Source organism: Sorex fumeus, unplaced genomic scaffold (genome assembly GCF_029834395.1).
Source record: "Sorex fumeus unplaced genomic scaffold, SorFum_2.1 ptg000011l, whole genome shotgun sequence".
Classification (NCBI taxonomy): Eukaryota; Metazoa; Chordata; class Mammalia; order Eulipotyphla; family Soricidae; genus Sorex; species Sorex fumeus.
This window is the reverse complement of record NW_026606068.1, coordinates 5,138,327-5,158,720: the sequence shown is the minus strand read 5'-3', so window position 1 is coordinate 5,158,720 and position 20,394 is coordinate 5,138,327. Positions and strand designations below refer to the sequence as shown.

General features: G+C 52.5%; 1 protein-coding gene across 10 annotated transcripts in view; it reads left to right on the top strand.

Annotated features, from left to right (window-relative positions):
- Positions 1 to 20,394, top strand: part of KIF1B (kinesin family member 1B) — a 129,287-nt gene that overhangs the window by 46,557 nt on the left and 62,336 nt on the right. For 5 of the 10 annotated variants that reach the window (XM_056110971.1, XM_056110967.1, XM_056110970.1 and 2 more), the window contains 8 exons: positions 436 to 569; positions 8,354 to 8,433; positions 9,581 to 9,656; positions 11,532 to 11,611; positions 12,234 to 12,340; positions 12,919 to 13,002; positions 13,395 to 13,575; positions 13,691 to 13,763. In XM_056110971.1, the coding sequence (XP_055966946.1) occupies positions 436 to 569; positions 8,354 to 8,433; positions 9,581 to 9,656; positions 11,532 to 11,611; positions 12,234 to 12,340; positions 12,919 to 13,002; positions 13,395 to 13,575; positions 13,691 to 13,763 (815 nt within the window). Of the gene's footprint in view, positions 1 to 357; positions 570 to 8,353; positions 8,434 to 9,580; positions 9,657 to 11,531; positions 11,612 to 12,233; positions 12,341 to 12,918; positions 13,003 to 13,394; positions 13,576 to 13,690; positions 13,764 to 20,394 lie in introns of all 10 variants that reach the window. The other 5 variants (XM_056110963.1, XM_056110969.1, XM_056110964.1 and 2 more) reach the window with 1 other exon arrangement.

Genomic DNA, 20,394 nt, shown 5'->3' with positions numbered 1-20,394 from the left:
CTAGTGTTGTTGAAGTGTGGGTCTGCAGCCATTGTAGATTGGGGTCCACACAAGGCGCAGAAGGGGCGCAGCTGCCCGCAGTACCCTCTGAGGCCTGTGTTCCTGCCGTGCGGTTGGGTCACCCACGGCAGACATTATTGGCCACTAATTTCCCGAGTGGTCCTTGGCCTGGGGGGCCCAGCGTTCCTGACAGACACGTTTCAGAACTGCCATCTAGACCCTGACTCTGTGGACGATAACTTGTACTTGTCCGACGCTGTGAAGCTCTCCTTTCTCACACTGGTCTTCCTTCCTGTCTTTTCTCCTCTTCTCCTCTCTCTCCTGTGTCTCCTGCCTCTCCTCCTTTCTGCCTCTCAGATCTGAAAGATTTTCAGAACAATAAGCATAGGTACTTGCTAGCCTCTGAGAATCAACGCCCTGGCAATTTCTCCACAGCGTCCATCGAGTCCCTCACTTCCTCCCCGTCCTCCTGCTCGCTCAGTAGCCAGGTGGGCTTCCCGTCCGCCAGCAGCATCCAGGAGCGGATCATGTCCACCCCGGGGGGAGAGGAAGCCATCGAGCGCCTGAAGGTACGAGGCTGCGCCGCAGGGGGTGGCTGGGGGGTGGCACCCTGGGGGGCACTGGGATCGGGGCTCAGCACGCGGGAGGAAGAATTTGACGCTTAGAGGTGGTCGAGAAGGGATTGGAGTGTCTGGTGCGGCCCGGCAGAGGTGGGAGAGACGCTCAGGCCATGAGGTGACACTCGGGGAGCTGACAAGGCACAGTGACACGGCTTGGTTAAAAATTCGGCAGAGGGTGCTGGAGCGACAGCGCAGTGGGTGGGGCGTTAGCCTTGCACGCGGCCGACCCAGGTTCGATTCCCAGATCCCATATGGTCCCCTGAGCACCGCCAGGAGTAACTCCTGAGTGCAGAGCCAGGAGTAACCTCTGTGCATCGCCAGGTGAGACCCAAAAAGCAAATAAATAAATATGTGAAAATCAAAAATACCGGGGCTGGAGCACTAGCACAGCGGGTAGGGCGTTTGCCTTGCACGCGGCCGACCCAGGTTCAATTCCCAGATCCCATATGGTCTCCCGAGCACCGCCAGGAGTAATTCCTGAATGCAGAGCCGGGAGTAACCCCTAAGCGTCGCTGGGTGTGACCTGAAAAGGCAAAAAAAAGAAAAATTCGGTAGAGACGAGTTCATTTGAAATGATTGGGTTTGGTGTGAGGCTGGATTCTGTTAGAGCTGGTCCTTTCTTTCTTTGGTGGTGGTGGGGAAGGGGGAGGTGGCACCTGGTGGTGCTCGGGGGTTCCTCCTGCCCCTTTGCTCGGGAATCACTCCTGGCCGTGCTGACGGAACCGTACGGGATGGCGGGCCAGCTCCGTGCGAGGCAGCGCCCTCGCCACTGTCCTGCCGTTCCCGCCCAGAGCCAGTAAGGAAATCCCCGCTCCAAAGGGGGCTTGAACGTTCAGACAGCTTTGCCAGTTTTACTCAGATGTGTGAGATGGTGTCCCCTGGAAGCCCGTGGAGAGCCTGGGGACCCCCGTTCCTGTGGAGGGGTGGCCCTCCCGGTGGGCGCTCACTGGGTGGTGGGCCCGGAGCTCGCAGCCTGCTTCCTGCCTTTGCAGCTCTGTGCGCTCCCCCCCCCCCGCCCCCCCCGCCCCGGCCGTGGGCTTCCCACCCTCTGCGCAGGAGCAGAGCTGCGACCGGGTGTCCTTCTCCCGGACTGGAGAGGGCCGGGGTCCCCGACAGGCACCTGCTCGCGCACCGTGACAGCGTCACATTTTCTTCTCCGGCCCCTCACCTCCACGCTGATGGTTGGGTTCGTAGCTTGTAGCTCAGGCGGGGAGAACCCTGAGTAGTGGTGCTTGGGGGAGGGGGTGGCTGCCACCCTGCTGCTGCTGAGAACAGTGACGCCCCCTGAAAAACGAAGGGCTGGAGAATGTTACCACTAACTAGGAATGCAGGGGCCAGAGAGATGGTATAGCAGGGAAAGCTCTTGCCTTCCACGCAGCCATCACTGGTTCGGTTCCCGTCATCCCAGATGGTTCCCCTGAGCACCACCAGGACTAATTCCTGAGTGCAGAGCCAGGAGTACCCCGGAGCATCGCTGGGGTGTTGCTCCTCTCACCCCCAGCCCAAAGAAACATTTAAAAAAAAAGGAAAAACAGGAATTTAACTTGAGTTAAAGATCAAAGATTGCAGGATGGGGGAGAAAAAAAAAAGTAGATCATATGTCATTCTTTTTTGTTTTCAGGTTTATCTGACGAGTGGGCTTAGCCACCTCCCTTTCCCCTGGGTGTTGCATCACTTTTAAGAGAAGGTGCTGGGGGGTGGGGGTGGGGGTGGGGGTGGGGTGGCTGGAGAGAGAGCACAGCGGGGAGGGCGTTTGCCTTGCACAGGCCGACCCAGGTTTGAGTCCCAGCATCCCACATGGTCCCCTGAGCACTGCCAGGAATAATTCCTGAGTGCAGAGCCAGGAGTAACCCCTGTGCATCGCCGGGTATAACCCAAAAAGCCAATAAATAAATCAAATTTGAAGAAGGTGCTGAGCTGGAGAGATCATACATCTAGCTGGGAGGGTGCTGGCTTTGCAGGCCGCCGACCCGGATTCCATCCCCAGCATCCCAATGGGCCCCTGACGGGGCCCCACATGATCATTAGGAGTGAGCCTTGAGCACCACCAGGGGTGGCCCCCCCTAAAATGTTTCCGAAACAGAAGAAGTCAGCTTGTTCCACCACTGCTCGTGTGTGGAAAGGAGGGAAGTTCTAAAATGAGGGAGTGGGAAGCCCTTCTTGAGCCGTGTGTCGGTCTGGAGGTTGCCAGTTTCTGCTCCTGTGAAACTGACTTTGACGTCGCTGAAGAATCAACTTGAAGGCCGGGAAGGCTCTGCCCGCGCGCTGGGCACAGCAGGCGAGGCAGAGCGGGGGCGGGGAGCGGCCCGGGCAGCCTTGGGAAAATCTCTGAGAAGCAGAGGGAACTCTCCCACACACTGGCCGTTTCCTTGTAGATTTTGAACCAACCTCTTGGCGTCCTGAAGCCACAATGTACAAATGAGATTACACTTTCCCTCCGTGTACATTTCAGAGTAAATAGAAAGTGGTGCCAGTTTTGTGCCAACAGCTGAAAAGAATGTTGAATGTGGGAGTGAGAGCATGAAGCGGGCTCCTTACAAAGCAGGCCCTTCCGTGTCTCCCAGTTTCCCGGGGCGACACCCCGTTATCCAGGCACCTCTCCCATCCTTAATACCTCCCACCAAAACCAAGCCAGAACCTTGCCTGGAAAATAAATTTGTTTTGATTCTTTTCTAAGCCCAATGAACGAAGCCTTCTCTTCCCCCTGGCTGTTCACAAAGGCTTCGGGGTGGCTTTGCCCTCGGTCCCCAGCTTTTGATGCAGCATGGGATTTCCCTGGGGCTGAGGTGCTCACGAGGTGGTGGATGGCGGGAATTCCACTCCTGGGGGGTCAGGGTGCAGTGCTGGACAGCCGCTGACAGCACAGAGAGAGTGTGTAGGACAGTGTTCACGGACACGGAGAGAGGAGCACGTTCATTTGCCTCACGTTGACTTTCCACGGAATTCTCTTTTCTTTTTCACCTCTCAGAAATGATTTAGAGGTTGGAATGATCGCACAGTGGGAAGGGCTTATTTCTTGCCCGCAGCCAACCTGGATTCGATCCCCAGCATCTCATATGCTGCCCCGAGCACTGCCAGTAGTAATTCATGAGTGCAGAGCCAGGAGTCACCCCTGAGCAATGCCAGGTGTCACCCCTCCCCCGCAAAAAAAAAAAACAAAAACAGAAAAGGAGACCCCGCACCCCCAGACCACCTGCATTTACCTCATCTTATGGACCGTCTGCCCTCCCAGGCCTCTCTAGCAAAGGTAATCGGTCTGTAATTGGTCTGTTTCCTCACAGCTCACAGAGTTGGAATCCCTGCATCTTGGCACTGGGTCCCTGCCTAGTGCAGCTTCCCTGCAGGGTGGTCTGGGGTCTGTTTTGTGGCCCGGTGTCGGTCAGTGCTGTAGGTGCCGTGCTAGGCTGTAAGCATCTGCATGCATTCGTTCCAGACACACACAGGACAGGTGCTGTGCTAGCCGCCCAGGCCCCACCCTCGGAAGTGTCTTAGAAACACTCCGTGTTCAGCACAGTAAAACCTTCATTATTTGATGACTGCAAAGAATGTTCCATGTTATAAGCACTTAACCTTTCCAATGTCGTAGCTTAAATCTCTCTTCCTTTCTCTCTCTTTTTATTTATTTATTTTTTTGCTTTTTGGGTCACACCCGGCGATGCTCAGGGGTCACTCCTGGCTCATGCACTCAGGAATCACTCTTGGCGGTGCTCGGGGGACCATATGGGATGCTGGGAATCGAACCTGTATTGGCCATGTTGGCTGCATGCAAGGCAAACGCCCCACCCGCTGTGCTATGGCTCCAGCCCCTCTCTTTTTTTTTTTTTTTTTTTTGATAGAGAAACATCTGACTTTTCTATGGGTTTCTCTGCCATTTTGATTGTTTCACAACAAGAGTTTCAGTTGGGTTTTGTATGTGAACATGATTTTTAATAACTAGGCTTGAACAGTAACAACAAAGTCTCCAATGGAGACGTTACTGGGCCCGCTCAAGCAAATCGAAGAACAACGGGAGGACAGTGACAGTGACAGGGTTAAACAGATAACTGATGGGCACGTGCGTATCCGTGCACACACACACACACACACACACACACACACACACACAGTCACACACAGAGACAGTCACAGGACCCCTGAACTTGGCCTTCCTTGAAACTGAAAAGAAGTTGCTGATGTCACTCTGTGATTTGGGAAAACACTCAGTACCCTATAGGAAGGCCGACCCAGTAAATGTATCTCCGCTCCTGCTCCTGAGGCTTAAATTGCCATTTCAGTTTCACCTTAAACCGGGCTTCCAGGCTCCAGGTTGGGGATCCCTGTGTGCCGGCCGTCTGCGGGGGAAGCTGGTCAGAGGCGGGTGCTTCTCTCTGCCGGGCTCTGCTGCTTTATTTATTTTTACTCATGAAGTCTTTAATGTGAGGGTAATGCATCTCTGTACACCAATGAAAAGAATTGTAGTATCCAGTGCTCGTCTCTCTGTAGTAAACAGATGCCTTTTGCCATGTATTGATCCTCCCTGGATGTTCTTGGTGGCTGATAGTCAAGCAGGTGCTGAGAACAGCTTGGTAAAATGTGTCAGCCCAGTTTAGCACCAGGCCCGAGACTGCATGCCTGCGGCCTTCCCTCGTTATGGGGACTGTTTTTACAGACTATTCTCTGTAAAACCTGTTAGTTCCACCCATGGAAGCAACAGGCTACGGGGCAGGAAATCCTCGCCCACAGGGGGCCCCGGGCAGAGGGCCCACCCAGGTCAGCGCTTAGCTTCCCAAGATGCTTCTGGAACAAACAGTTTCCCGGGCTTTTTCAGCAATGAAGTTTTGCTGACAGAGTTGTCTCTAACCTTTCTTCAGAGTTTGTGAGAAATAGCTTCCTAGACACCACGCAAATTGCAACTTGAAGGGCTGGAGCTCTAGTACAGCATTTAGGGCATTTACCTAGAATGTGGCTGGCCCGGGTTCGATCCCTGGCATTACATACAGTCCCCCGAGCACCACCAGGAGTGATCCCTGAGCACAGAGCCAGGAGTAAGTCCTGAGCACTGCTGGGTGTGGCCCAAAAAGCAAAACATTGCAGCTTGAAGCTGTGTTGAGAACTCGAGTTAACATCCCGTATGCTGCTGGCTCGTGTCATCTCTTGACTGAGACAGCCGGGACTTCCCTCTTGGTGGTCACTTAATCAAAGCAGTCGCATTGGAGTTGTCTGCGGTGGGGAGCGAATCCCTAAACATTGGCTTCGCTTCCCGAGGCCCCGCTCATTCTTCCCCTTGAATTAAACCCCAGATCTGACCCGAGCTTTTCCTAAAGAGAATTAATGCAGGAAGAAGAAGAAAAAAAAAACTCTCCTGGCAAAGCTGGAGAGACGAACAGCAGGTGGGCGCAGGCCTTGCAAGGGGACCGGGCACCCAGGCGGATCTTTCTCTCTGCCTCCACCTCCCCATTACAGAGGCTTGGGGCCTCTCCCCCGCCCCACCCCTCCAGTCCTCTCCCTCTCACGGCCCTGGGCCCCACGCACCTTCATGTCCTCCCAGCTGCTGTCCCAGTACTCGCCTTTGCTTTTGCCACTGTTGCCTTGAGTCTTTGCTCTTGGCTTTTAAAAACAGCCCATCACTTCGAGCGTATGGCTTTATTTTTATTTTGTATGGAGTACTGTGGCTGGAGCAATAGCACAGCGGTAGGGCATTTGCCTTGCGCATAGCCGGCCCAGCCCAGCCGGGTTCGATTCCTCCGCCCCTCTTGGAGAGCCCAGCAAGCTACCGAGAGGATCTCGCCCGCACGGCAGAGCCTGGCAAGCTCCCCGTGACGTATTCGATATGCCAAACACAGTAACAACAAAGTCTCCAATGGAGACGTTACTGGGCCTGCTCGAGCAAATCATTGAACAACGGGAGGACAGTGACAGTGACGGTGATTTACAACCATTTCTGTCTGGTGGTTTAATATTTGCTGCTTCAGGACACCCCCGCGCGCGTGCGCACACACACACACACACGCATGCACACCCTGATGTCAGTACCCTCCTCCACCTCCCTGCATCCGGAGTTCATTGTTCTCTTGGCAGTAGCCGAGGGTCTGTTTCCTCTGGGGATTGTCTGTTCCCTGTGTCATGTCTTCACACTGCATATATGAATGAGGTCATCCAGTCCTTCTTCCCCTTCCCATTCACTGCACCTAGCCTGATATCCTCAGATTCCATCCATTGCAGAAAAACTGCCAAGTTGTTTTTTTTTTTCTCTCATATACTCCATTGTCTTATTCCAGAAAACTAAAAGTCTTTTTGTTTCTGTTTTTGGGGCCCCACCTGGTGATGCTCAGGGCTTCCTCCTGGCTCTGCACTCAGGAATCACTCCTGATGGTGCTCATGGGACCACACGGGATGCCGGGGATCAAACCCTTGTGGGCCGTGAGCAGGGCAATCGCCCCCCCCCCCTTCTGTTGTGTTTCTCTGAACCCACCAGATGTCTCTGCTTGTTGGCATCTGTGTTGTTGGACCCCAGAAGCTTCTTCCAGTGGCCTGTTAAAGGAATTATGCAGTGAAATATTTTGTTGACTGTTAATATTTTGTTATTTGTCCATCCTGGACTGTTTGAGGGGCCATACTGGTGATGCTGCTCAGGGCCCAGTGCTCAGCTGCTGCTCCCAGTGTTGCTCGGGCCCCTTGTGGTATGAGGGTCAGATCCAGGTGTCCCACAGAAGCTTGTGCTCAGCCTGTGCTCTGGCCCCAGCCCAGATTTCTCAGACTTAATCGCTGAGACGACGGATGTCGCTGTTCCACACCACGGTTAACTCTTCGGACTCCATTTACGCGCGCGCACACACACATACACACACACACACTTTTCAGCCTCCTGCTTCGATTCTGAGTTGGGCCTTCCATTCAGGAGCCTCCCTTGCCCTCTTCCCGGGCCCTGGAGCACCTTGTTCCAGACCTCGGTGCTGTCCGGCGTGACCGCTTCCTTCCCCAGCACGGCCAGCCCTGCACTGCCCACCCACTCCCTCACCCTGTCCGTTCCTCTCTGGGGCACTCAGCGCTGGCCGCCCACGGCGTGCGGTGTGAGTCACGTGTTGTTTCTCCCTCGAGACCCAGGCAGACGTCCTGTTCCCTGTCACCTGTCCCATCCCCAGCTCCTCGCACACGCGTGGCGTCAGGAGTTGTCACCTGTAGTTCCTTGTCACCAGAACTCCTCTCCCCGGCATGCCGGTAGCCCTTGAAAGCAGGAAGTAGGTTTTAGTTCTTGCGTTTCGGCCAGTGATGGGGAAATTGTGGCCTCGGCGGCTCTCAGGCACGGGTGGGATCCATACACACCGTGAATGAAAACACCTTTCTTCTGGCTTCGGCCCCTGCCAGGGTGGTCCCTCTAGCAAAGGGCAGGTCACTCCAATTATGACGGGGAAAGCTGGCAAGTTTAACGTAACATGGGGCTTTCAGGAGGAGACGAAGATCCGGAGTGTTCACCCTGGCATTTGCTGGGTGGCGGTCGAGGGCCGGAGGGTGCACAAATGATGCCCTGGAGTGACTAGCTGCTCCAGCTCCCAGGCCTCCAGCGGCCCCTCCCGTGGTCTGACCAGGCCCTGCCTGGGGTGCCGCAGGTCCCCAGTACTGCCAGGAGTGGCCCTTAACTTTTAAAAGAGAAGGAGCGGAAATCACACTCAAATGCGCGTATCTCCCTGCCCTCGGGCACTGTGGGAAAGCCCTGAAACTCTTGCGCTCCTGAGCTGCCTCGCTTTCTCCCTCAGGAATCCGAGAAGATCATCGCTGAGTTGAATGAAACCTGGGAGGAAAAGCTACGGAAAACTGAAGCCATCAGGATGGAGAGGTGAGGGCGTGGCTGGGCAGGATGGGGCGGGTGGGGGTGGGGTCTGGAGCAGATGGGGGGGAGGGGCTGAACCCCAGGGCAGGGAGGGGAGGGCGCTCGACTCTGGGAATATTCTAACATTTCTAGGGAATCTGGATTATGTTCATGGTGGGCAGCAAGGAAATAGGAGTTTAAAGCAAAGAACCGTTCCCCCCAAAATAAACAGGAGAGATCGGAGAGGCTACGCCCTTGCCCGGCACTCCTCAACCCCAGGTTGAGTCTGGCCTGTCGTGCTGTCCCCAGCCCCATTAAGGGGTCACTCCAGAGCACCGCCAGGTGTGGGCCAGCCTCTCCCCGCAATCCCCCACGGAAAGAAAATGAAAATAATTCTCACTGGGGCATATGGGACTTTTACTTTAAGAGGAAATGCACATTCATGTTTCTCCAGGGAGCCTGTGCTCAGCTCCTGTCCTGCTCATGCTAAGGATCCTTATGAGAAAGGAAGGCTGTTGGTTTTCTGTAATAGGGAATGCTGGGGGCTGGAGAGAGAGCACAGCGGGCAGGGCTTTTGCCTTGCACGCGGCCGACCCGGGTTCGATTCCCAGCATCCCATAGGGTCCCCTGAGCACCGCCAGGGCTAATTCCTGAGTGCAGAGCCAGGAGTAACCCCTGTGCATCGCCAGGTGTGACCCAAAAAGCAAAAAATAAAAAAAAAAAAAGGGAATGCTGAATTTGAGTGGGGGAGAGTTTTCAGTTTGAGAAAGCTTGCCTGAGAAGGGGCAGGAGGGCAGCCGAGGCACCGGTCTGCACACGCTGATCTGGCTTCTGGCCCCGGGGTCAGGGAAACAGAAAGCAGGACCGGGAGATAGTAAGCAGGAAAGACAGAAACGGAATGTCAGAGAACTGAAACAGTGGTGCAGCTAGCCGGGCCCCAGAGAGGCCGGGCCGGACCCCTGCCCTGCTGGGGCTTCTCAGAAAGCCCTAAGGACGGTGGGCGCAGATTCCGTCACGTTTCAGTAATGACTTTGCAGCAGGGACCGGGGCCACACCTCAGTGGACTGGGTTGTGTCTGTGTATATGACAAGCCCTAGTTGTCTCCATGTGTATAACCGTGGCCGCTTCTTTCTCGTGGTCTGGTTCACGCTGTGGCCTTGATGCTTTTCCCCAGGGAGGCCCTGCTGGCCGAGATGGGCGTGGCCATCCGGGAAGACGGAGGGACGCTGGGGGTCTTCTCACCTAAGAAGGTAGGTGGTCCAGGTTCCAGCCACCGAGACGCTTCCACCCTGCTCCCCTCGGCTTGACCCAGCCACGGGGTACGGCTTCCGATAGCAGCTCAGTGATGCCTGTCCTCTCCCAGTGCTCGGCTTCCTCTTCCGATCTCACCCTGCCCAGGAGCCTGTACTTCCGGGTGGCTCCTCCCGCAGCGCAGGGCACCCCTGTGGGTGCTGTGCCCGGGGTCAGTGCTGGGGCCCCTGATGGAGCGAGCCATGCCGGGCACCCCCCACGGGCGCTGTGCCAGTCGTCACTATCCTGGTGGAGCGAGCCGTGCATTCCAGCCCTTCCGGCATCTCTGCAGCCCACAGATGCTGGAGGTCATAGAGTTTTTCCAGGCTGCAGAGCTGTTAAGGGTTTGATAGGCTTCATTTGTGCCTTTGCACATACGTGAGGGTATTTTAAGGATCAAGAACTACCAGGACAAGTGTGGGGGGTTTGTTTGGGTTTTTGCCCTGCATTCTGTGGTGCTCGGGCTGCTGGAGTTGATGCTCTGGCATGAACTCAGCTCCCTGCATGCAAAGCACGCGCGTGGTCCACTGAGCTGTCTGTCCAGTCAGAGATTTGGTGCACTCAAGGATCACTCCCCACAGTCAAGGTGGGGCCAAAGAGATGGAGCCACAGTGCGGAGGGCACTTGCCTTGCACGCATCTGACCTAGGTTTGGTCCCCGGGACCCCATATGGTCTCCTGAGCCCCACCAGGAGTGATCCCTGAGTGCAGAGCCAGGAGTAACCCCTGAGCACAGCCAGCTGTGGCCCCCAAACAAAGCAAACAAAAAATAGTCAATAATTGTAACCAAGGATGCTCTGATAAAAATGATAGCAAGAAGTGATAGGGGTGTAGGAACATTTTTGTAAAGTAATTGAAGGTAAATACTTTTGAGATTGTAGGGGAGAAAAAATCACAGAGGCTGCCAGGAGGTGTTCTGGGGCCCGGGGCCACTCCTGACCATCCCCGTCCAGCTGTGCTTGTTGTGGAACTACTTGGGGCCTGTGGTGGTGCTCAGATGTCCGTTCTGGGGCTAGACTCAGCCAAGTAGCAGAGGGCAAACGGAGGGGAGCTTCACACACACACCTGGGCGAGACACGGGGACCCGGGGGGCGGGGGTGGGCACCCATGGGGGTGACTGGGATCCAGACACCATCTAGGGGGGTGCGAGGTGGGGACTAGGGGACCCGCAGGAGGAATGTCCGGGTCCTGCCCGCCAGACTCTCAGGAGAGAATGGAGAATCCGCGAGCTCCTTCCCAGTTGAGCCAAAGTGAAGGGAGAAAAACCTCTCCATTTTGGGCTTAAACACACCTGCAGCTCAAAAAAAAAAAAAAAAAGTCCAAGTGGCCTATTTCCCATTGACCCATTATATTGCCCCTCAAGATTTTTGCCCAAACCCATACAAAAATTATCATTTAAGCGTGTCACAGGTTGGGTTTCTTTGGTTTGCTGTCCATGCTTAGGTCCTGTCGAGATCGGGTTCTTCTGGGGGCTGGAGCAACAGTCCAGCAGAGAGGGCATTTGCCTTACACACTGCCCACCCAGGTTCAGTCCCCTCCATCCCATATGGTTCCCCGAATACCACCAGGAATGACCCCTGAGTCCATGCAAGAGCCAGAAGAAAGCCCTGAATAAGAAACCATTGTTGGGTGTAACTCCCCCTCCAAAGAAAAGATCTGGGTCTTTTCTCCCAGCCCCCAGGTTTTAAAGAGAATGCATCCGTGCAGTGGGCAGCTGGGGAGAGAGCCTCTTGTTGGCACTGTGGGAAATCTGGAAGCTTCCCTGCTCTGCACGCGCCGAACGCTGTCACAGTTTTGCCCGTGGTAACCTAGTTGCTTTCCCATGACCTTTTGCAGACCCCGCATCTCGTCAATCTCAACGAGGACCCGCTGATGTCAGAATGCCTGCTTTATTACATCAAAGATGGAATCACAAGGTACCCTGCTTTCTGTTTCGGCCCCTTCCTGTCTTCATCTTCAGTGATTACGTAATTAGAGCAAAGTTGTTTGTCGAAAAATTTCTAGCAAGTGATTCGTTTGATTCCTCACTTGAAACCATTATAAACTCTCCTCTCCACCATTTCCAAGTGATGTGATTGATCTAACTACACTATCGGTCTAGCTAACCCACTCAGTTTGTAGTTTTTCCCTAGAAGATTCACATAGAAATTTCCTTTCTACACAAGAAGCCTAATCTAGGGGTGTGTGTGTGTGTGTGTGTGTGTGTGTGTGTGTGTGTGTCGTTTATAATAATGTGTGTGTGTGTGTGCGCGCGCGCGCGCACGCGCACGCGCAAGAGCAGTTTATAATGCCGAGTGAGTTAACACAGTGTATCATAGCCCCTTGGTTTCTTATTCTGGAGGGAGGTTGATTGTATGTGAAAATAGAATTTGCAGTTGAAAGCCTCTAGAGGAAAAAAAGGACAAAACACAAAACCCAAAAGGCGATGCCTTTTTTTCTATGTCCCAGAGAATATTCTTTGGGAGAAAGAGGCCCATTGTTGGCAGCGTTTTGTTTGTAGCCTGCATTTCCCTGGGAAACACTCTGCCTTGTGTTCAGGGTTGGCCAAGCAGACGCTGAGCGGCGCCAGGACATTGTGCTGAGTGGGGCCCACATTAAAGAAGAGCATTGTATCTTCCGGAGCGAGCGCGGCGGCGGTGGCGACGGTGAGTGCGGCCGGCTGCCCCGGCACCTTCCCGGCCCGGTATTCCCCAACCGACCCTCCCGACACTCACTCTTGCCCTGTCCCACAGTGGGAAACAGAGGCTGGGGCTGCTTCTGAATGCACGCAGAGCTGCTTTCCATGAAAATAGCCCCTACAAAAGGGGCCCCTTTGGGGCTGGTGAGTCCGGCTGGGTCTGGAATGTTAATGACTTGAGTGGACTAAGGGAGCAGATGAGTAGCGGGAGGCCTGGAGGGACCTCTGCTGGGGCGGCCTCTGGAGGATTCCTTCACAGGAGGGAAAAGCCCAATTTCTCCTGGGCTCGCTACCAGGCGGGAATCTAGTGGCACTCCTGTGATTCGGATGAGTATTTCTATGACCCGAGTATTAGCGCTGGATCTTCAGTTTCTCTTTGGCCACGTTTGTCGATCATACTGGACTGGTTCTGGTGCTCTGAAATGAACTGTCACGTAGATCAAAGCTACCTCTCGGTGGCTTTACAAACCCTTTGTGTAGATCTGGACTCCGTAGGTTGTCTGTGATGCTAATAGTAGTTTGTTTTTTATTTTTCTCTTTGGGCAGTGATCGTAACGCTCGAACCCTGTGAGCGCTCTGAGACCTACGTCAATGGCAAGAGGGTGGCCCAGCCCGTCCAGCTGCGCTCAGGTGAGGTTGCAAGAGGCTGGCAGTCTCGTCTCACCCAGCTCCCGGGAGCACCTCCCATGTGTCTTTGTGGGGCTGGAGCCATAGTTCCCTTTGGAAGCACACTTGCCTTGTGTGAGTCTGACTGAGCTCCATCCCCGGCATCCCTTATGGTCCCTTATGGTCCCCGGAGCAGTGCCAGGAGTGATTTCGGAGTGCAGAACCAGGAGTAACCCCTGAGCACCTCTGGGTGTGACAGCACCTCTCCACCTCCCTCCCACCCCCCCAAAAATAAACCAACTGAAGCTGCAGTGATAGCATTAGGATGCAGATTCTAGACTAGAAGTTAGAGTCCGTAGGCCGCAGGGCAGTTCCTTCCAGGGTGACTTCTAAGCCTTGTTTCTCTCCGGCACCAGGAAACCGGATCATCATGGGTAAAAACCACGTGTTCCGTTTTAACCACCCGGAGCAAGCGCGGGCTGAGCGGGAAAAGACTCCTTCTGCCGAGACCCCATCCGAGCCTGTGGATTGGACCTTTGCTCAGCGAGAGCTTCTGGAGAAACAAGGAATCGACATGAAGCAGGAGATGGAGAAAAGGTACCGTGTGGAAAGCACTGCGGCCGTCGCCCCTCCGCAGCGGGTCGTGGAGCTGACTGCTCTGCCCCGTGACCTCCCAATTCACTCTCGCATGCCTGCTTTCCCTTCTTTCCAGGCTTCAGGAGATGGAGATCCTCTACAAAAAGGAGAAGGAAGAAGCAGACCTTCTCCTGGAGCAGCAGAGACTGGTAGGGATCCATCTTGAGTGCTGGTAGGGGTAGGGCTAAGTGTGCGGCCACCTCCCTTTCTGTGTCCCCAGATGACCACTGGTCCCAGCTGCTTCCGCAGCTCCCGGAAAGCAAATCCTGGTCTTTGGGTCCTGAGTGCAGAATGAGCTCCCGGCTGCCATAGCTGGAGTCGGGAGAACTTTCCAGAAAGGCACGGTTGTGTCCAGAATCACCTCTCCGCTCAAGCCCAAGTGCTCTCGGAGAAAGAATGGGAGTGCTCTGGTTGTCTGTGCCTCTTGCATTTTTGAATCTGCATCAGTGGTTGGTTTTTCAATAATTCCCTGAAAATTGAAGCTGGTGGGTATTTTGCCTTGGTTTTGTCTCTGATCACTTGATAGTACTAATTCTCCGCTCCTGGGCTCACTGGGGTTTTTTGTTTTTGTTTTTTCAGTTAAACTGTGTCTAAAAGTCGTTGCTGCACAGTTGCATGTGTTAATCCTTCTCTGTCCCCTTGCATGGAGTCTGGATTCTCAATCAGGGCTCAGGGCCACGTGGGACAGTCAGAGCAGGCCCCGGGCTGGAGAGAGACGCTCGTTCCTCTGGGCTGGTGGGGACTGGGTGAAGAGCTGAAAAATCACTTTAAAGGTCACATGATGGCCTCATGATGCCAACGGCCTTCGCATTTTACCATGTTTCTTGATTGACTAGGTTTGTTAGAGATGGAATCTCATTTAGTATAGTAAATATAATAAGTCGATAAGTCGATCTGTTAGATTTTCATTTTTAAAGCTGTCCAATCTTGATTAAACAATTAAGAAACGTCATAATGCATGCCTGATTTGTAAGATGAAGGCTTAGCAAACCTTGAATCTTTAGGTAAAATTTTTTAAATATTTTAAGATCCAGGGATTTTTAAAAATTTTTTTTTGTGTGTGGTAAGGTGGATAGGTCACACCAAGCGATGCTCAGGGCTTACTCTTGGCTCTGTGCTCAGGGATCTCTCCTGGAGGAGCGTGGGGAACCCTGTAGGGTGCCGGGGACCCCTCCCAGGTCTGCTGCCTGGAGGACAAGCACCCTCCCTGCTGCACTGTCTCCTCCCCAGCCCCCCAGGATCCAAGGGCTGTTAAGAATGAGGGGACTGGGGAGAAAGCTGGGGTACTAGTTCTCTTCCCTGAGATGAAAGAGAGCGTGTAAAGTACAGCCTGGGAAGTGTAGAGCTATCGTAGAGCTCTGTGGTCTGGAGAAGAGAAACTTCAGCCCACAGAGCAAAAAGCGAGAGCTAAAGTCAACACAGCCTTCTCCGGGGCAGTTTGCTCGTCAGGCTGGGCAGTAGGTTAATGAAACAGTTTGTTATTTGGGAAATTATAGGAAATCCCCCAAAAGAATGCACTGTGGGAATAAATAAGTGTTTGGGGCAAGATAATGGCAGTGTAGAGTCTCTCTAGGAAGGCTTCTTGGCATTTGGTTTTAATGAAAACACAAATGTTTAGCCATGGTGTGATTAGGGCTTGAAAGGCTGGGGACACATGAGGGAGCCTTTCATCTCAATAATGTACGGAATCCAAGAAGATGCCTCGGATGTCTGAGAGTGGGCTGAGGACAGGTGTAATTAAGCAGTAGTTACCTAACCATAGTGCCCTGCATTTGTAGAGTGCTTTGTAATTTACAAAAAGCATTAACAACTGTCATGTTTTTGATCTCTGAAGCAATCCTCTCTGATAGGGGTGTGTCTGAGTCAGAAAGAGCAGTGTTACCTCTCGGACAGTTGAGGGGCCTTGTTCTCCACGCTCTCTTGCCTGCTGGTGAAGGCCTGGTAGGTTGAGGGCCTTCCGCTCACACTCGGACATCACTGAGGGTCTTCTCGGTGCCTCTCAGCATCTCGGTGGCACCATGTTGCTGGCGCAGGGACCCGTCTGGGGTAGCCAAGTATGGGACAGTGCGGAGTGACTGAGAGCTAGTGACCATGCCAGACTCGAAAGTTAGGGGATGGAGGGGATGTGGCTCATGGCAGAGCAAATGCTCAGTGCACTGGGCACCTGCGAGGTCCCAGGTTTGATCTCTGGAGCCCACACATGTGCAGGTCTAGTTTCTAGGGACGTACTTTGTCTGCAGATAATCAGGTTCTGGTTGTCGTTTGCCCGGTGTGGCTTAAAGCAAGCTTGGACTTCAAGAGAAGCTGCTTGAAGCAAGAAATGGCATAAGCAGAAGGGTCCAGTTCACTTAGATTTCTTCCCTCAAGAGAGATTCGTTTCTGATGCTTTGGCTTGAAGACTATCGAGCAGGCATGATGCCAGAAGGAAAATCTATTTTTCTGACCTTGTATTGGCCAACCAAGAGGTATATTTCAGATGCACCAATGAATAAACGAGAGAGAATACAAATAACTTGATTACCCATTGGTATTTTCTATTTATTATACCTAATCATTTTTGTAGAAGGTCTGGCATTCGAAATGAAATTCAGCCTCTTAAGTTCTCATTCAGTAATAGTTTTTGAAATGTGTCATGTGGTTCTATTATTGAATATTTGCTTATATTTAGCATTGGTTATGCATCTGGTCCTTTTCGAACTGCTGTGTGGAGATATGCATTTGGGGTGTCTTATTTGCATGAGCAGCTTGTTTCTTCTCAGGAGGCCGTTCTGCATTTGGTAGTTAATGAAAACAAAAAGATTATTTAATTATACGAAGAGGCCAGACCCATGTCATTTTTCTAGCCCTGGAATATATGAATCTTAATGGATCTACTTTGTGCACAGAGCACTGTTTTTGTATAAATTGGCAGCGTGTAGTAGGGTGATGTGCTTGGGCATACACCGAGTCTTTTTGCTGGGCCTATGAGCCAAAGGGCAGGAGCGCATGCTTGCCCGGGGAGCCCCAGTCCGATGCCTGGCATAGCACCAAGGTGTGTTACCCCTCAACACACACACACAAAATATGCTGAGTCTATCAAGAATTATATGATAATATTGTTAAAAGAAAGAACTTTTTAAAGTTTTTTCTTATTTTTATAAGCTCTTAAACCATGTTTGGGGGGAGGAGAGGCTGTTGGGGGGAAGGGTTTGGTCCACACTGGCGGAGCTCAGCTCTTCTGATTCTGTGGTTAAGGGTCCCCCTGGCGGTGCTTGGGGGACCATGTACAGTGCCAGGGCGCCTGCACTCGCCCCTTGTATACATTTTATTTCTGGGTTGGCTATTAAAATTCTCGAGGGGGGGTTGTGGGAGTTGCTGTGTGTGTAGCTGACCCTAGGCTCAGTCCTAGGAACCACCAGGAGTGACCCCCTGAATCCTGAATGTAGGGCTGGAGCAGCCCCTGAGAACCTGAGGTGCTCCCCCCTCCCCCGTTATCTCTCAAACATGAGATTGAAGGCATTTATCTCCTGAATCAGTATTCACCTTTTTTTGGTTTGCTTCTGGTTTGGGGCCATACCGACTATGTCTGGGGCTTGCTCAAGGCTCTGCTTGGGGATCACTGCTCCCAGAGTATGGGGGGATCATATGTGGTGCCGGGGGTCAAGCCCAGGTCAGTTCTGTGCAAAGCAAGCGCCTTGCCCACTGTATTGTCTCTCTCTAGTTATTAAGCTATTTTAAGAGAAAAGGAAAAGCAGCCACGGGGGGAAAAGTGACAGTTGTCAGTTATGTGGAACTAATCGTTTTCTGTTCTGTAAAACTTGGTTTATGCATATTTTCAAGGAAATTTTTTCAGGAGCTAAACACTTTTTTCCTCTAACATTTATTCCTGTCATCATTTAACATTAGCCCTTCTGATCTTTTATGTTAAAAATGAAAAAGACCCAAACAGAATCTGAATCTTGCTTTTGTTGATTTTTTATTTTCAGATAGGTAAGGTAAGGTAAAGGTAAAGGCCCTCCCGTTGATTGTCGATTTGCTCGAGCGGGCCCAGTAATGTCTCCATTGGAGACCTTGTTGTTACTGTGTCTGGCATATCGAATACTCTCGGTAGCTTGCCGGGCTCTCCGAGAGGGGCGGAGGAATCGAACTCGGGTCGGCCATGTTGGCCGCTTGTAAGGCGAACACCCTACCCGCTGTGCTATTGCTCCAGCCCAACACAAAAACAAAACAAATTATTTTCAGTCTAGAGAGCACAATACTGTTCATTAGTTCGATTCATTAAAAAATACAGGTGGGGCCCAGAGAGATAGTACTGCAGCTGAGGCACTTAACTTGCATGCAGCCAACCCTGGTTCAATCCCCAGCGTTCCATAAGGGTTCCTTGAGCACTGCCAGGAGTGATTCTGAGCACCGCTGTGTGTGGCCCCAAAATAACAACTGTGGCGGTTTGGGCCAGAGGATTGGTGCAGTGTGCAGTCGTGCTCTTGCCTTGATGCAAGACCCTGTCTGGTCCCTGGCATTGTGTATGGTCCCAGAACCCCTCCAGGAGTCATCTCTTAACACAGAGCTACAACTAGCCCTCGGCACTGCCAGGTATGACCCCTGAGGCCTAGTGCCAGGAGGAGCCTCTGAACCCCCCAATATTTGACCTCCCGAAATGCACGAAAACAAAGACATAACAAAAACCCTTTACCCTAAATAATTTTAGTGATCACAGCTGGTGAGCTACATAAATGGACTGTTCGGTGACAATATTTTCATTTTCTAGAGTATTTTCAACTAGTCTGATGAGCAGTTATTTTCCCCAGGAACTCTTCTTCCTGAATAAAAACTGTTTTTCTAATCTTATCCGTTATATGGAATTCTAAATCTGTTGTTTTAATAGCCACTGAAACTACATTGTTATAAAGTCAGATGGAGCGATAGCACAGCGGTAGGGCGTTTGCCTTGCACGCAGCCAACCTGGCCGACCCGAGTTCGATTCCTCCGCCCCTCTCGGAGAGCCCGGCAAGCTACCGAGAGTATCTCGCCCGCACGGCAGAGCCTGGCAAGCTCCCCGTGACGTATTCGATATGCCAGACACAGTAACAACAAGTCTCATGATGGAAACGTTACTGGGCCCGCTCGAGCAAACCGATGAACAACGGGAGGACCGTGACCTGACTATTTGTTTTAATTTGGGGGCCACACCCAGCGATGCTCAGGACTCTGCACTCAGGAATTGCACCTGGTGGTGCTCAGGGACCATACAGGATGCTGGGGATCAAACAAAGCTGTGTCAGTTGCGTGCCAGGCAAACGCCTTCGCCGCTGTCCTCCTGCTCCAGCCTCCAGATGGCGGTTTTAGGCCTCAGAAAAGTTCCCTTGTAGAGAAAATGGTTAAGCTCTGTGGCTACAAAGCCTAGTTGACGATCCTTTTAAAGAGTGGATCCACTTTACGTAAGTAGAATATAGTCTTTACCTTTCATATGTGGATGGGAACTGTCACTTTCAAGTGATGGCCTGCATAGAGCTGGGACTGTCTCATGGAAAACACTGCTGTCTGACTTACTAAAATATTACTTAGGGAATTGTAAATGGTGTTTAAGAAAAATATTTGCCTCACTTAGTTTGGGATATACCACCCCCCAGCTCTGCTCAGTGACTATTCATGCTTAGTGCCCAGGGGATACTCCTGGTACTGCTTCGGGGGTTTGTGCCGAGCCAGGGATCATACCCGGGCCTCTTACATATGTATACTCCAGGACCAGAGCGCTAGGACAGCAGGGAGGGCGCTGGCCTGGCACACAGCTGGCCCAGGCTCAATTCCCAGAGCACCTCCAGTATGACCCCAAAACAAAAAACAAAGCAGTAAACCTGCATTCCAGCCTGCAGAGGTATCGCTCCTGCCCGTGTACTTAAATTTCAGTGAATTTACTTATTAGTTTGGGTTTTTAAACATGATGGTGCTCAGAAATTGCTCTCTGCAGTGCTCCAAGGGCAATGTCCTGCTGAGGGTCAAAGCCAGGCCTCCATGCAAAGGGTGCCCAGCCCAGTGGACTGTCTCCCCAGCCCCCTCAGTTAATTTTCACTCTGGTACTTTATTTCGGGGGGGGGGGGGGTCTGGTACATTGAGCAGTGCTCAAGGTTTATTCCTGGCTCTGTACTTGGGATCACTCCCGATTCTGCTTAGGGCTCACGCCTGGCTCTGTGCTCAGGGCTCACTCCTGGCTCTGTGCTCAAGGATCACTCCTGGCGATGCTCAGGAGACCTTCTATAGTGCCAGGGATTGAATGGGAGTATGCCACATTCAGACAGACACCTTAAACCCGGTACTGCCTCTCTAGCCCCTGGTAGTTTACTCATAAGGTTTTGGAGGAGAAGTATTGACAAGTTCAGGTATTTAAAAATAGAGCTCCACTACAAAAAGAACCCTTTATGCTTCCTCATTCATAGAATAGCAAGGCTTAATTATATGAATTAAATGGATCACTTTGATTCGAACAAGAAAACAGCAGAATCAGCCTGCATCCATGGAAGGAGCAGTTGAAAAGCCCCCTGGTTTGGAGCAAAAAGCGCTCTGGTTGATAAGGACCGAGCGGTTGGCTGGTCGGGACTCTTCGCACTTTTAACCGCCATCCTGTTTGACTCTTTCTGCTCTCTCATCTTCTAACTTTTTCCAGGACGGCTCTTTTTAGTAACGCTAAACCGGCGCGGTGTTCTCCAGCCTCACTAACCTTTGTTAACCCGCCTGCTCGCCACGCCCTGTATGGTGTCTGTGCTCGCTCGTGGGGGAAAGTGTTTCTGGACGAAGCGACAGCAA